The sequence below is a fragment of the Elephantulus edwardii genome, unplaced genomic scaffold, assembly GCF_000299155.1.
Source record: "Elephantulus edwardii isolate Elephantulus edwardi_28Jun2011 unplaced genomic scaffold, EleEdw1.0 scaffold00433, whole genome shotgun sequence".
NCBI lineage: Eukaryota > Metazoa > Chordata > Mammalia > Macroscelidea > Macroscelididae > Elephantulus > Elephantulus edwardii.
In genome coordinates, this window is record NW_006400183.1 from 511,999 (window position 1) to 528,624 (window position 16,626).

General features: G+C 40.1%; 1 protein-coding gene and 1 pseudogene across 1 annotated transcript in view; both read right to left on the reverse strand.

Moving 5' to 3' along the window:
• Positions 1–3,999, reverse strand: part of ZKSCAN8 (zinc finger with KRAB and SCAN domains 8) — a 9,351-nt gene extending 5,352 nt beyond the window's left edge. Inside the window, exons 1-3 of the mRNA XM_006902632.1 lie at positions 3,507–3,999; positions 2,763–2,904; positions 474–565 (exon numbers count right to left, since the gene is read on the reverse strand). Of these exons, the coding sequence (XP_006902694.1) occupies positions 474–565; positions 2,763–2,904; positions 3,507–3,917 (645 nt within the window). The 5' untranslated portion in view covers positions 3,918–3,999. The remainder of the gene's footprint in view (positions 1–473; positions 566–2,762; positions 2,905–3,506) is intronic.
• Positions 4,000–8,404: 4,405 nt separating this feature from the next.
• On the reverse strand, positions 8,405–9,631 carry LOC102857947 (annotated as a pseudogene).
• Between the last annotated feature and the right edge of the window lie 6,995 nt (positions 9,632–16,626).

The following is a 16,626-nucleotide window of genomic DNA, read 5'->3' on the forward strand; positions in this document are numbered from 1 at the left end:
TAATCGGGATGGGTGTGTCAGAGGCGGTGCGGTTGGCGCAGGATAGAGCAGGGTTTAGAGCTGTTGTGCATAGGGTCGCTATGAGTCGGAAACGACTCGAAGGCACATTAACAACAACATAGTGTAAAGTGGTCTGAATGATTAGAAAAAGGAAATTCTACCAGATTTATTGGAAAGTCAAAGATTGCACCATTCAGATGCAAAAGTGGTTCCAGGTGGCCTAGTCTGTACGGCTTTCCAGTGGTATGATTCTACCAGTGGCTCTTTGGGAGAAAGATGGACAATGCCCTCTCTTGCAATTTATAGCCTCTGAAAACTCAGAGGAGGGTCATCTGAGTTGGTTTTGACTCTACAGGAATGAAGAATTTGGGATGGGTTCTTGGGTGAATTCTGCTGTAAATAGTCTTGACATGAGATAGACAAATTTTATCAAAGAGAGCTATAAGGTTTTGTTAAGAAGAAAGAGAACTGACCTGAAACCCTGCTGTTAGAAGTGCCGTTGCCATCTCCTGGTTTCCAGTGCTTCCTTTCTGGGAAGGGATAGGACTTTGAGAAGCAGATGTGGCTGAGAGGAGAGAAATAAGCTATGACTCAGTGAGATCAGAACTATCTAATTGGCTGTGAGATACAGCATGAACCCCTGCCCAAACTGTTACTATTTCACAACAGATATGCATATCAAATATTCTGCATGTGAAATGCTAACAATCTGGGGTCTAAGTCTATGGATGCCCACAAAATATTTGTATAAAGTGTCAAAACCAGAAAATATAGGTGTTCCTTTCCAATTTCACTAACACCAAAGCTGTTTTTATACTTGTACTATACACAGTATTTCTTTAAGTTGTGGACTCTTGGCAATGTGAATATTAGATCCAATCCATCTCTATTAATTTCATTACCTTTTGGAAATGTCTGCCTTAACCATCAATATCTACTTCCTATATACACTATAAATTTACTATATTTCAACACAAATTACAATATTTCAGGCAATAAGCTTTAGGACTTTATACAAGAACTGTACTATTACAGAAACATTTCAGAAATAGTACCTTATTTATGTAGAATAAGTTGCTATAAATTGCACAAAACTGAAAATATTGAAAATACAAAATGCTGTACAAGATGAGACTAACACTTTGCTCTGTAAGAAAGGAAGAAAATTCTGAAAACTTGATAGAGATAGGTCAAAAGGATACAAGGAATTGAGGGGCCAAATTGGAAATAATTTAAACATCAAAATGAATCTTGTTGTTGTTACGTGCTGTCGAGTCGCTTGTGGCTCATAGTGACCCTATGTACAACAGCCCTAAACTCTGCTCTGTCCTGTGCCAACTGCACTATCTCTGACACACCCACCCCCATTACCCCAGTCACTGAATCAATCCACCTCATAGAGGGCCTTCCCCTCCTGTGCTGTCCCTCCACCCTACCAAGCATGATGTCCCTCTCCAAGGACCGGTCCCTCTTTACAACATGTCCAAAGTATGTTAGACGGAGCCCAAGAATCCTTGCCTCCAGGGAGCCGCCTGGTTTAACCCTTTCCAGGATGAATCTATTTTCCTAGCAGTGCATGGTACATTCAATACTCTTCTCCAGCACCACAGCTCAAAGGCATCAATTCTTCTATCCTCATTGTCCAACTCTCTGATGCATAACAAGTGATAGCAAAGACCATGGCCTGTATCAGAGACACACCTTAGTCTCCAGAGAGACACCATTGCTCTTCAGTACTTTGGAGAGGTCCCTAACAGAAGACTTTCCTATGGTAACACAGTATTTATAAAATTAAAAATTACAGGTGTATACTAATCAGATAACAATATGAGGGAGAAAGTGACCCTCTCCCTTAAAATACAAGGAAAAAACCCCAAACAACCTTATAAATATAGAAGAAATAATCAGCATTTTCTTATCAGCATCTTAATAATCAAGAAGAATCAATGAATGCTAAAAGAGCTTCTTTAAGCAACGCAAGATCAATGAAGAAGAGTGTATTAAAGTTCATTCAAGAGTAGCTCTCAACGAGTAACTTATTAATTACAAAAGAATAATAGTAACTTTATAAGGATTTATCTAATAAGAATAACTAAATCACCAAAGTTAACAGTACTAATGACAGGACAAACTTGTGTTCACATTACTTCTGCACTGTTCTTGTCATATATACTTAATTTGAACCTAAACACGAGAATGGCAGACAAACCCAAATTGAAGGCAATGCTACAAAATAACTTGCTTAAACTGTCCAAGATATGAAAGACAATGAAGAAAGGAAATGGACTTAGTACATTTAAAAACTAAATTTAAAGTCCAAATTAAAGACTAACGAGATATGATAACTAATGGCTATGTGTGGTCCTGGGATCTGGAGTATGGACCAAAAAAAACATGAGGACAACTGGTAAAATATGAGTATGTATTATGAACTAGGTAATAATACTGTATCAATGTTACACTTCCTAAATGTTATAAATTCATTGAGAATGCTCATTTGAGGAAACACTTATTAAAATGTTTACAAATGAAGTCATATGATGATATTAGCAAATAAATCTTCCAATTCTATAACTTCTTGCTCACTTCTTGGACTAACAGCCTACATTTGCTGCTTATATAAGCATTTAACTCAGATCTTGAGACTGGTGCATAATATATATGTTTGCTCTTTGTTCTCTAAGAGCTAGACTTGTGTCCTAAATGTACATTCTTCTCTTTGTTCTTCTCCCTCTTGTCACCAGTGCATTCTGAGGCCTCACCTCTCTCTTGTGGTCCCTGAGGGACTGGAGATTTGTGCTGGGTTGTGACAGGTTGGAGCTGAGTATCTGGAGTCTCTGTGGCAGATTCAGAATGCACAGCCTCCTTGCAGAGTAACCTATGTCCATGTACACGAGCTGGGACCTGAAACAATGAAGACAGCTGGATTATAATGGAATCCCTGTGATGTGTAGTGAATGATGTACAAGGACCAAGAAAGAGTACATCTCGAAGGATATATATTTGAAAAAGTAGAATCTCATATACTTTCTATGGGTATAAAGGAACACAAATATACAGAGTAAAACAGAAAAGAATTGTATCTGCTCAATAGCAAAGCACTATTTTTTGTTCAAATACAGAAAGAATGACAAAAAAAAAATACACTAGTGTTGTCCAGTGGAAAACGATAAGGACATAAGAAGTCCAAGTTCAGTCTCAGACTCACCTTCAATTATTTTGATATCATTGAGAAAGCTATTTAAGCTACCTAGGCAACAATTTCCCATCTGGCAAGTGGGAATAATACAACTGTAGGGGAAGTCCAAGGATACAAAAAATTCATTTATACTCTTAATGCCTTCCCCAGGTGTCAAACTCAAACCCAATCAAATCAACACTACAACTTTAACTAGTTTTATCCTTGTCCAACAGAAATCAATGTTTAGCATTTATTTTCCACCATAATTTTCCCTCCACCGAGCTTCCAGGATTTTGTCACAGCAAGCACACCTCTTTCTACTTACTGGCCGTCCTAGGATATCAATCTGCCTTTCCAAATCCTCCAACAGGGTTACCACTTCCTCTCCACTCTCCAGCTGATGTTCCTTAACCAGAGTGTGAAGCTCCTCAGGCAGGATAGTCAAGAACTGTTCCAACACCAACAGCTCCAGGATCTGTTCTTTGGTGTTCAAATCTGGCCTCAGCCACTGATGGCAGAGTGCTCGGAGCTGGATGAGAGCTTCCCGAGGTCCTAGTGTCTCTTGGTAGCATAACTGCCTGAAGCGTGCCCGGAACTGCTCTTGGTCAGGAGGGTTTTTATCATGCAGATTAGATTCCTGATCCCAACTATGATCTTCTACTTTGACAATTACTAAATCTTCAGGAGTTTGGCTAAGTGGGGACGGGGCTGAAGGCGTTCTTGATTCTGTAGCCATTTAAGGATAGAAAAGCTTAGAAGGCTTGTTTCTATTATTTTCTTTATCTTCTTAAAACAGAATTTTCCAAGGGTATTTCTGAAAAATGAGAAAATAACAGTGTGAAGGCAAACAGAAAGCTAAGGTAAATCACCAAAACTTTAACAAGCTCCTCATTATGTCATAATTCATGGCTCAATTATTTAACTTTCTCCACTGCCAAAATATGGCCTTTAGTTTATTCCACCTGAATTTAAAAATCATCTCAGAACAGGTTTGAGGTATTTAACACTAAGGATCAAAGACGAGGTAGACTGTGGGATGACATAAAAGATATTATCCCCGAAGAGTACAAAAGGTTGTTGTTACAAAAAGAGAGGAAGGAAGAAAGATCTAAATGATGTCAGAAGAAACTCTGAAAATTGCATAAGAGCGCTGAGAAACCAATACAAAGGGAAAAGATGTTGGAGTGAAAGTGATGAATAGAAGATTTTAAAGGGGAGCTTGAGAAGACAAAATAAAGTATTAAAATGGAATGTGCAATGAGCTGGAGTTGGAGAATAAAAAAGGAAGAACTTATTCAGCATTTCTCAAACTCAAACAGAAAAACAAATTTAAGCCTCACGTTACAATACTGAGAGATGCTATGGGTAAAACCTTGACTGATCCAGGAAGTAGTAAAAGAAGATGGAGGAAATACATGGAGTTACTGTAGAAAAATTGGTTGATACAGAAAAATTTCAGCAGATAGCCTATGATAAAGAGAAAACAGTGATTAGAGAAGTTCAAGCTATATGGAAGGCACTGGCAAAAGGTAAGGCCCCAGAAATTGATGGCTTATCAAATGACAAGTTCCAAGTAACAGATGCAGCCCTGGACGTACTTACCAGTCTGTGCCAGGAAATTTAGAAGGTAGCTACCTGGGCAACTGTATGGAAGAGATCCATATTTGTTGCCGTCCTCAAGAAAGGTGATCCAATAGAATGTAGAAATTATCAAACAATATCATTAATATCACATGCAAGCAAAACAGTGAAGATCATTCAGTAATGTCTGGAACAGTACACTGACAGAAAATTGGCAGTTCATGTTGGGTTTAGAAGAGGTCGTAGCACCAGGGATATCACTGTTGACGTCAGATGGATTCTGGCTGGAAGCAGAGAATACCAGAATGTCTATTTGAGTTTTCTTGACTATACAAAGGAATTGGGCTATGTGAATCATAATAAACTATGGCTAATATTAAGAAGAGGAATCCCAGAACACGTATTATGCTTATACGAAATCTATACTTAGACCAATATGCTGTTATATGAACAGAGCAAGGGAACACTGTAGGGTTTAAAATCAGGGCTATTATCTTTTCTCCATACTGATTCAATCTGTATGATGAGCAAGTAATCTGAGAAGCTGGACTTTATGAAGAAGAGCGTAGCATGAGGACTAAAGAAAGACTCAACCACAACCTACATTATGCTAATGATAACACCATGCTTACTGAAAGGGAGGAGGAAATAAATTATTTGCTGTAGAAAATCAGAGACTATAGATTTCACTATGGGTTACATCTCAACATCAAGAAAACAAAAATCTTCCCAACTAAGCCAATAGGCAACATTGTGATAAATGGAGACAAGACTGAAATTGTCAACACTTTCATCTTGCCTGGACCTATAATCAACACTCTTGTTAACTGTCAGTCAGGAGATCTGGAGACATGAAGCACTGGAAACTTCTGCTATCAGGGACCACTCCTGAGGCCCAATAAAGACTAAGGCACACCTGATTAAGGCTATGATCTTTTCAATAACCTTCTATGCATTTGAGCTGTGGTGTTGGAGAAAAGTGCTGAATATTCCACGAACTGCCAAAGAACAAAGAGGCCTTGGAGAAAATGGAACCAGGGTGGTCCTTGGAGGCAAGGATGGCAAAGCCTCATCTCACATATTTTAAACATGTTGTTAGAAAAGGCCATTCTTTGGAAAGGGACATCATGCTTGGAAAGGATGACAGGGATGGCATAAGATCAGGGTTCAGATCTGTTGTTCATAAGGTCATACTTGACTCAACAACAATTTCTTTAACTGTATCATGCCAATCACATCCAAGGGATAAATCTTCCCTTCCGTTTTCTCTAAGTGAGGATGTGGTATTTGGCTAAACAAAGTCAGGAGTCCGTAAACCAAGTACACTAGGTCCAAGTAGGCCTCAGTGCTGTTCACTGAACTTCTTTTAGAGTTTCCTGTATCAGCAGTACTATGCAGTTTCTAAAGAATCCAGCCTCAAACTTTCCTTTACTCTTAGTACATTATGACCAATTTTCATATAACCACCTTCTATATAACTCAAGGTATGCAATGTTAAGAATACCTCTATTTCATTTTAGCCAGAAATTGGGTGGTGCAGCCAAGACTGGGTAACCAACTGAAAGGGTGATGGTTCAAACCTACCACAGGGTGCCTCAAATGAAAACTCACTGCCATATAGTCAATTCCTACTTAGAGTGACTCTGCAGGGCAGAGCAGAAGCGCCCACCGCGTTTCCCAAGCTGAAATCTTTATGCAAGCAGATGGTATCTTCTTTTTCCCATGAAGCACGTAGTAGATTTCAAATGACATTTTGATTAAAAACCTCAATGTTTTAACCTTAGTGTCAAAAAACCTGCCAATATGCTTCCACAGGGTTGTAGGCATGTAAATTCCATGGAGGGCAGTTCTACTTTACAATGTGTAAGGTTGTAATGAGTTGGCATCAACAGGACGCCAAGTGATTAACACATATTCATTACATTACCTGTGCTTCCTATCTTTTTTCTCAACACTAACTTGTATTTTACAGGTCTCAGCTCCAGGTCTAGAATTACCTTGGACACTCACCAGTCTTGAACCTGAATGAACTGTTAACTTTACAGCCTACAAATACAATCTCTTCAGTTTTTTATTAAAAATAAAAGCTACTATAAACATACAAGTTTCTGTATAAACCTGTTTTAATTTCATGTGTAATTATCAAGAAATAGAGATGCCAGTCTTTTGGTATGTTGAACTTTATGGCAGTATATGAAAATTGTAATTACTCTGCATTCTGATCAGCACTCAGTATGGCCAGATTCATATTACTGAAGTTCGGTAGAGATGCACTGTCAATCCAAAGGTGGGTAGTTTGAATCCAACCAGCTGCTCCTCTGAAGAAAAATGGGTAATCTGTTCTTGTATGGTTTATAGCCTCTAAAAACTCACTAGAAGACTAGCTATGAATCAGTTCTGACTTGACAGAGAAAGAGAATGGAAGAGTAGTAGTATCAACTCACCATGGTTTTAGTCCTTGGAAAACAACATCATGCTTGGGCAAGTAGAGAAAGACTCAATGAGATGGACTGATACAAGTGACTGAAATAAGGCTTAAGCAGAGCATAGTTTGTGAAATGGTACAAGAGCTAGCAGAATATTGTTTTGTTGCAATGAGGCTTACTATTTACTCTTATATTTTGAAAGCTCCTCATACATTCTGGATACAAGGTGGCTTGTTTATTTTTTTTAAAAAAAGTCAGATATGTGATAATTATCCCCAGGCTGTAGTTTCTCTATCCATCTCTTAATGGTAACTTTCAAAAGCAGTTCATTTTTTTTTTTTTTTAAATCTCACCTTAATAAATTTTTTTCTGCCTAACACAAGGTAGCAAAGGTTTTTCTCCCAAAAGTTGTATAGTTTTACATAGTGGCTATGATTTATTGAATGAAATGTAATAGTTTGTAGCAAGTGGATAAAAAGATCTCACTGTCTGTTCAATTGCCTTTATGATTTTATAAAAAAGCAACTGGTTCTAGTCTGGAATTTTTATTCTGTTCCATTATCCTATCTCCTTTTTACCGAAATGAGTTATTGGAGCTTTTTAAGTCTTGAACTTAAGACATTGTTTTGACGATTCTAGTTCTGTAATTTTAAAAATAGCATGTCTGTTCCTACAAAAGATTAAGAGAACTAGGTTTGTGCGGAATCTATAGTTTGGAAACTATATCTTAATATTACGGACTTTTCCATTTCATAAACATGGTTTATCTCTCATTTATTTCTTTCATGAGTCCCAAACTACCTTTTCTTAAAGGACAGGATAAAATACAGTCTATTATGAAATTTTTTTTTTCAGAATTGGAATTGGTTCCTTTATGGAAAAACTGAAAATATAATAGAAATTAAAACCAGTTTTAAAAAAGCCAGCCCCTGGAGTTCCCACCTACTGCCTCTGACCCTCCAGAGGGATGAGACCCCCAACCCCAGGGCAGCTGAAGGCAGGCTTTCTGTTCCTCCTTTCCCCCAATTCTATTCCCACCATTATCTCCACAGTGGGGGCCCCTGGGAGGAACCAAACCTGGGTGGAGTGCGAGGGCCCAAGGCCTCATCGCCTGCCGGGGAGGGAGGCTTGGTGCACCCAGTCCCAGAGCTCCCGGCCTGTAGTGTGGGCATGGGCAGGGCCCCTCCCAGCCTGAGCCCAGTTGGGGTTGGGGTGGTTAGTTCCAGATCTTGAGGAAGGAGTCCCAGGAACCTATGGCCACAGCCATGCCATCATCAGTGACCCCAAGGCAGCTCACACGGTTGTCATGGCCAGCAAGGACACCTGCACAGTCATCCTTCATGGCATCTCAGATGTTGCAGTTGAAGTCACTGTAGCCAGCAAGCAGCAGCCGCCCACTACGTGAGAAGGCAACGGAGGTGGTGCCACAGATGATGTTGTCGTAAGAATACACGAGCAGCTCTTGATCAGCGTGAAGGTCAAAAAGGTAGCAGGTAGCATCATCGGAGCCAGTGGTAAAGGCGTAGCCATTGGAGAAGAATGCTACAGCATTGATGTCGGACTCGCGGCCAACGAAGGTCTGTTGGCACATAGAGTCCCAGATGTCCCACAGCTTGATGAAGGCATCACAGGCACCTGACACGGAGGTGCGCCCATCGGGGGCCAGTGATAGGGACATTAGACCCCCACTGTGTCCTGCAAAACATACCGTCTGCTGGCCTGTCTTAATGTCCCATAGGGCACAAGTGGTTATCTCCAGAGCTGGTGATAATTTGGTTGTCATCAAGGAATTGGCAGCATGACAGGTACCCAGTGTGGCCAGGCAGTTCCCAGCTGACCCGGACACTGCCCTCAGGGTCTTGAGGCTGTAGATGGAGCAGATGTTGTCCAAGCCCCGGCAGGCCACAAAGTTCCCTGAGGGTGCATAGGCACAGGTCATGACCCAGGAGGAATGAAGCCGGATGGCATGGACCTTGGTGGTGGTGTAGCTGTCCCAGATGATGAGCTTCCCGTCCTAGGAGGCGCTGACCAGCAGCCTTGAGTCTGTTCCCCAGTGCATGGCATAGATTTTTGCCAGGTGTCCACGGAGGGTCCTCCGTGTCCTCATCTGGATTCTCCCCACTGGGTCCAGCTCAGCTGTGATCTGGGTCAGTGTTGAATCCCCACATGCTTTTCTGGCATCCCGGATCTGATTCCGGAACTGCTCGGCCTCCTGTCTCAGCTGTTCCAGCTCACTCACGGCGCCGGGCCCGTGGGGCGGGGTTAGGGGTGGCTGGGGGCCGCAGGACGGGGGCTGGGGGAGGCAGCTCCTCGCTGCTGGCCTGAGGCCTGTGGCGGTGGGACTCTGAGGAAGGGTTGCGGGAGGAGCGCGGAAGGTCCTCCAAAGTCTTGTCTGATGACTCCAACAGGAAGTGATTTTCCTCTTTGCCAAATAAATGAGCATTAGTGTTACTAAGCCTCCAAGTGTTGTTAGTTGTACAGGAATTATAACTTCTTAAATGTCCAGTACTCATGAGTGGAGGTTCATATCTGATATCTTCATGGTAGGAAAAAAGGAATATTATATTAAGGCTATATTTAGAATACTTAACAAAGACAGTGTCTGTATTTGTTACAGTAACTTAAGAGGTCCTACTTCTTTTTAGACTATATTTCTATGGTTTTATCTTTGGCAGTAGATATAACTGGTTTTTCTGCATTTGGTTATGCTTTTCTCTCATGCAGGCTCTCCAATGCTGCCAGATATTTCTAAAAAATATTTAAAAAGTCACCCATCCTTCAACAGTATTTTCTGAGGGTGGCTTTCTCATGCCTTCATTCTATTTCAGTTTTCTTATCTAGAATCATGTTTCACAATAGGTTTCAGCAGAACTTCCAGAGTAAGACAGATTAAAAACCAGGACTGGCCACCCACTTCTGAAATAACAGGCCCTTGAAAACCCTATGAATAACTGCAGAACACTGTAGAACATAGATGTGTAGATAGACATTGTAGAGGTTAGATGTGTAGCACATAGATATGTAGAACATAGATCAGTACCTCAGGTTGGAAGGCACTTAAATGGGACTTGGAAAGAGATGTTTTCTCAAAGTAGAGTCTGCCTTAATGATGTGGATGGAATAACAGATGCAGCCCTAGACATGCTCACCAGGCTGTGCCAAGATATTTGAAGAGAGTTAATTGGCCAACTTACTGAAGATCCATATTTGTTTCCATTCCAAAAAACTCATGATGCAATAAGAGTCCACAAATTACTGAACAATATCATAATTACTTGCAAGTAAAATCTCACTGAGGATTTTTCAAAACCAGATAGGAACAGTACATTGACATAGAACTTCCAGAAATTCAAGTTGGATTCAGAAGCAGCTATGGAATAAGGGATATCACTGCTGTTGCCAGGTGGATCTTGCATGAAAACAGGTAATACCAGAAAGATGTTTATTTATGTTTTACTTGACTGTGAGTCATTGAGAAGACAAGGTATCCTAGAACACTTAATTGTGCTCAAGTGAACCTATGCACAGATCAAGAAGCATTTGTCTGAACAGAACAAGGGGACACTGAATCAGGAAAGGTGTAGGTTGAGAGTTGTAGCCTTTGTCCATACCTGTTGAACAATTATGGATGACAGAAGAATAATTAATGCCTTTGAGTTGTGGTGTTGGTAAAGAGTCCTGAATATCCCAAGAACTGCCAAAAGAATAAAGAGGTATGTCTTAGAAAAAGTACAACTAAAGTGCTCCTGGGGACAAGGACAGTGAAATTTCATTTCTCATATTTTGGACATGCTGCCAGGTGAGGCTACTCCTTATAAAGAGACATCACACTTGGAAAGACAGTCAGTGAAGGAGGAAGATCTCCAATGAGATGGATGAACATAGTAACTGCGGCAATGGTCTCAAGTGTGTCAGAAAGGATGAGATGTCTCGAGGTAGGGCAAGGTGTAGGTCTGTTGTTCAAAGGGTCACTATGAGTCATACTTGACTTGATATATCTAACAACAACAACATATGATGTGCATGCTGAGCAAATCACTCCAAAAGCTGGACTATATTAAGACAAATGTGGCATCAGGATTCGAGGAAAGCTCATCAACAACCTACATTATGCTGATGACACAATCCTGCTTGCAGAAAAACAAGAATAATTTAAGTACTTACTGCAGAAGATCAAATACTAGTCTTCAATATGATTCACATCTCAAGATCAAGAAAACAAAAGTCCTTACTACCGGACCAAGAGGAAACATCTTGATAGATGGAGAAAAATGAAGTTTTCAAGGATTTCAATTTTGGATTCATAATCAATATCCATGTTAGCAATACTCAAGAAATCAAAAGAGGTCTTATTTTGGGGAAATCTACAGTCAAGGACCTTGCTAAAGGGCAAGGATCTTAGTTTAATGACAAGGGAGGCCTCACCCAAGTCATGATATTTTCAATTGTTGCATATGCATGTTGGACAATGAATAAAGAAGACCAAAGAATGAACATCTTTGAATTGTAGTGCTGGGTTAGAGACCTGAATAACAAACTAATCTGCCTTGGAGGAAATGCGACACAAGTCTTCCTTACAGGCATGGGTGATCAAAGTTACTTTGGGTATATTGTCAGGAAGTACCAGTCTTTCAGCATACCAGAGATCATAACAGTGCTGGGTAAGGCAAGGTTTTGATCTGTTCTTAGGATTGCTGAGATGGTCAACTTGATGGTAACTAACAAAAACAATGAGTTTAAACGGAATATCATTTTCCCCCTATGGAAATGTCCCCAGACAATGTGGGGAAGGGAGAATTGGTGGTGCTATTAGCACTAGTGAATAAAGATATAGATGTTTGACAAAAAAAAAAAATAAAAAAATTATTGGCCTCAAAGTTTCAGTTTACTTATATTTCTTTCATGAAGTTTTCTGTCAGTTCCTAGTTGATTAAGGTGCTACTTCCTGCCAAAGACTTTTGTTCCTGGTTCAAATATAGGATTTATCACATTAGGTTGTTGTTAGCTGCTGTTGCCTCTCAGTTAATGGAGATCCCATGCACAGTGAAATGAAATGTTCCATAGTGCTACACTATCCTCCATATAGTGCTTTCACTACCTGATTTTTCAAAGTAGATTGTCAGCTCTTTTTTTCCCCTAATCCTTCTTAGGACAGGAGTTCTGTGGAGCACCAGAAAAGACCCAAATGATAGTGGCTGCAGATGAGATGAGCTGGCTGGGGGAATTTTATCACTGAGCAACCACTTCCTCTGTATCACATAGTGTAAAGTATAGCAAGTGACTATGGCTACACCTTTGTACTAATGTTTTATTTGTGACATTTATCTTTTTATTTGTATCCCCTTTTAGGTCAAGAATTCACATTATAATCTTTATATTGTGAAACACATAAAGGTCGTGTTATAGAGAATGAAGAAGCACATAACCAATGGCAGCAGAGAGCTAACCACATAGGAGGAAATGAGATTATAAGCATAAGCCTTCAGGGCAGAGCTTTTTTACCTTTCAGTGTTCTAGGAGAAAGGGTCATTAACTCTTCAATCTAATCAAAACATATACATTTCCAGGTACTTAAGTACATCATTTTACTTTCAATTACAGCAGAATTCACAGACCTGAAACCTATCCATCCTAAAATCCAACTCCAGGTAGACTAAAAATCACTACTCAAGATGTACAGAAAAGAACTGAAATTTATTCTTAAAATCAGACATGAGAGAGAATAACAGGGGATTAAACTACAGATCAAAAAATCCAAAAAGCAAGAGATAAAGCCAAATGTGGAAGTTTACTGATATATGATATTAGAGAGACCTGGGGAATTTGCTGGAATAGTGAGATTCAGGAAAAGTGAAGAGGTGAACTCAGGGAGAGGGTGAACTAACAACTCAGTGCGAACAAGTACAATTCAGTGACCCTCTACTGGTTTTCCGAGGCTGTTAAATCTTTTTTTTAAAGAGATACCTCTTTTTTTATATTTTATTTTATTATTTAGTGTGTGTACCGTCAAATCAGATATGACTGGTACAGGAGGAGGACATTGCCCCTCTTTCTCCAGCAGAGCATCTAGTGGAGTTGAACTGTGCACCTCTGGGGTTGCAGTGCAGCTTTTTTGCCACTAGGTCACCAGAGCTCCTGGAGGCTGTAAATCTTAATAGGAGATGGTCCATCTTTCTCCCCAGATAGGACAGGAAGATGCAAACTGCTGGCAACATTAAGTATTTTGGTTAGTATTCCAACTAGAGACTTACTATCAGAACTCCTTTAGGACAGTGAAAGAGAAAAAAAAATTGTTTTGAGTAGACAAAAGTAAATTTCATAAGTTAAAAATATTTTATAAATTAAAAGCTAACTGAATCCTTAATTTTGTTCTTAAAATAGTTTATTCTGTTTAATGTTAAAGACTTAAAGGTCAATACTGATAGAACAGGATTTATGAGGTCTGTTTACAGAATGTGATACTGTATCCTTAGCCACCATATGTTGTTACAAGTTTCCTTGAGGTTCACGTATATCATTTGAACAACTGGACATTTTATAATTAATCAATCCTTCTCAGTATGAACTATAAAACATTCCAGTGTAAATATACAACATTTGGACCCCGTAGAGTTAATGAACAACAACAGTATAACTGATGGTGGTCACTAATTAGATTTCTTTAAATTTTATGAAACCAAATTAAACATCAGGCCATTCTCTATCTTAATGTTGTCTTTTAGTGCTGAGTTTTCTATTTTTCAGACTTGTTCCTCTCCAGGCAGCTAATTTTTAAGGATTAAAGCATATAACTAAGCACAAATATACATGCAACAAAATTGTTCTACCATCCACTTCTCTCAAATAATTCTGTGTACCTGTCAACATTAAGTTGACAAGCACTTTTTCGCTAAGGATTGCTATTTAAGTATTTTCAAAGATCAGCTTAAAATAGACAATTTTTAAGGGTGTTTGGTTTTTTTCTCTTTAATTGTAAATTCTATAATCCTGTGAACCCAGTCAGCTCTTACCAGCATTATTTTTTCAGTACGTTACAAGGTAAATTTTCTTCCTTCAGTCTAATTTGAGAAATGTTTAAAAGCTGAAAATAAAAGAAGTGATTTTTTTTAGGCTTTAAGGGGCAAGAAGATCTCTCAAATTACCTTAGTTAACTATGTTAACATTTATAACATTTGACATTTATTTACTTATTTTCATCTGAAACACTGCAAATTATTAGTTTTTCTTTCAATCATTCACACATTTTGTTTTATATCACTATTTTCTTTTTTTATTTTTTATCATTTTATTTTATTATTTTTGTGTGCATGTACCGTCAAATTAGATCTGACTGGTACAGGAGGAGATTGCCCCTCCTTCCCCGGCAGAGCATCTGGTGGATTCGAACCGTGCACCTCTGGGATTGTAGTATATCACTATTTTCAACTGATTAATGTACTATACTCAGTGTCCCTTATTGCCTTTCCCTTCACACTCATATTTTACACTTAACCACAACAGAAATTCTAAATATATGCCCTCGTGTTGCATAAATATTCTTAACTGACTCAATAAAATGAATGAAATATGGGTTGTTCAATAATAATTTACAACTGCCAGCGTTTTCGGAACGCGACTCTTTCAAAGATTTCCCAAGCATCTGCTTCAGTTAACCTTAACAAATAAAACAGTAAAGTACTCTGAATAAGGCTGAAATGTAAGTCTACATTAATCTTAACATGTAAAAAAATGCTTGCTTTATATAATTATCTAGTCAACACACTTCCTGAAAAGGCCAAAAAGAGTAGAATAACTTAAAAGCAAATATAGAGGACTTCCATAGCTAACTGGGCTTCCCAGAGCACACAGATCTACAAAGTAACTAAAATCCTTCTGCATTCATTAAATTCAGCTGCTAAAACAATTCAGAACGTGGAAATACTTGAGATTAAAGCGACCGCCGAGGCCTCGTCTCATTTGAAGACAATTAAAAACGACTCTAAAATAACAGTATAAAACTATTAGCGATGATACAGTTAAGTCCTCGAAAAGGTTTCCTCGCACAAAGTTTAGGGACGAAAGCCCGGGCTGCGCCGGCGCACAAAGCGGCCCCAGAGCATCCGGACCCTCCCGGGGCTCTGACCTCGTCAAAGTCCCCCTCTTCCTGGACCCCTCAGGCCTGTCTTCTGCTGCGGACTTGAACAGGCCACAAAACCTCCCTCCTTCCGGCCCGAACCCTACTCACCATGCACTCCAGAGGTAGCCAGTGGTGGAGAAGGGAGGCTGCCAAGAGTGAAAGGACCTGAAGAAAGGGCAGGGGAGGAGGTGTGTGCGAAAACTGTACCTGGAGCAGGAGCCTCCAGTGGCTAAGTTCCACTCGGCAGAGGTACTCCACCGCCTGACAAGCATCTTGCCCTAAAGGCACTTCCGGAAACTCTCTAGGAATCATGGAGGTTTGAAAGCTCTATGGTTGGCCGACTGAGGGGACCTGGACACCAAGCACGTCGCGGTCAGTTTGTTTCTGTTTGGGTTCCTTTCGCGCATGCGCAAGGCAGAATTGGGCCCCATCTCCCCCCACCTCTGCACCCCCAACTCCCAAGGGGCGTCAATCTCCTGAGCAATAACGGTGCTTGGAATCTCCTCTGCCTGATAACCCCAACCGCTATACGCTTTCTCTGGGGTGGTTAAATGGTTCACCTGGGCAGAGCCCCTAGTGTGTGGTTGGAGCTCTTCCAACCATTCCTAAATCCCTTTTTATCATCTCTTCACTTTCACAGTAGAGTTTAACCTCATACTTGCCCTTTTTTCTTTGCTTTTCCCATATGTCTCCATTCCCATGCTGGCTTCATCCTATTACTTCCCTATTACTGCTCCAACTAATGTTGTTATGTGCTGTTGAGTCGCCTGCAACTCAGTGACCCTATGTACAAAAAAGCCCTAAACCCTGCTCTGTGCTGTGCCAATCTTAACTGTCTCTGACACACCTACTCTTATTCAATCCATCTCATCCAGGGTCTTCCTCTCCTGCACTGTCCCTTCACTCTCCCATGCATTACATCACTCTTCAAGCACTGGTCCTGCTTGCAACATGTCCAAAGTATGTCAGATAAAGCTTCAGAATCCCTGCTTCCAAGCAGCAGCCTGGTCTCACCCTCTCTAGGACGGACCTGTTTATTCTCCTGAAAGTCCATGGTATATTCAATATTCTTCTCCAGCTGCCAATTGGCCCAGTGGTGAGAATCTTTGTTTTTTTGATGTTGAACTTCATACTGAAGGCTACTGTCCTTGCCCTTCTGCAGTAAGCACTTCCTCAGTTTCAGCAAGCAAGGCTGTGTCATCTGCATAATGCAGATTGTTGATGAGTCTACCTCCAACCTGGTGCCATGTTTCTCCTCATAGAGCCCAGCCTCCTGGATAATCTGTTCTGCATTTAGAATGAAAAGGTAGGGAGATAGGACA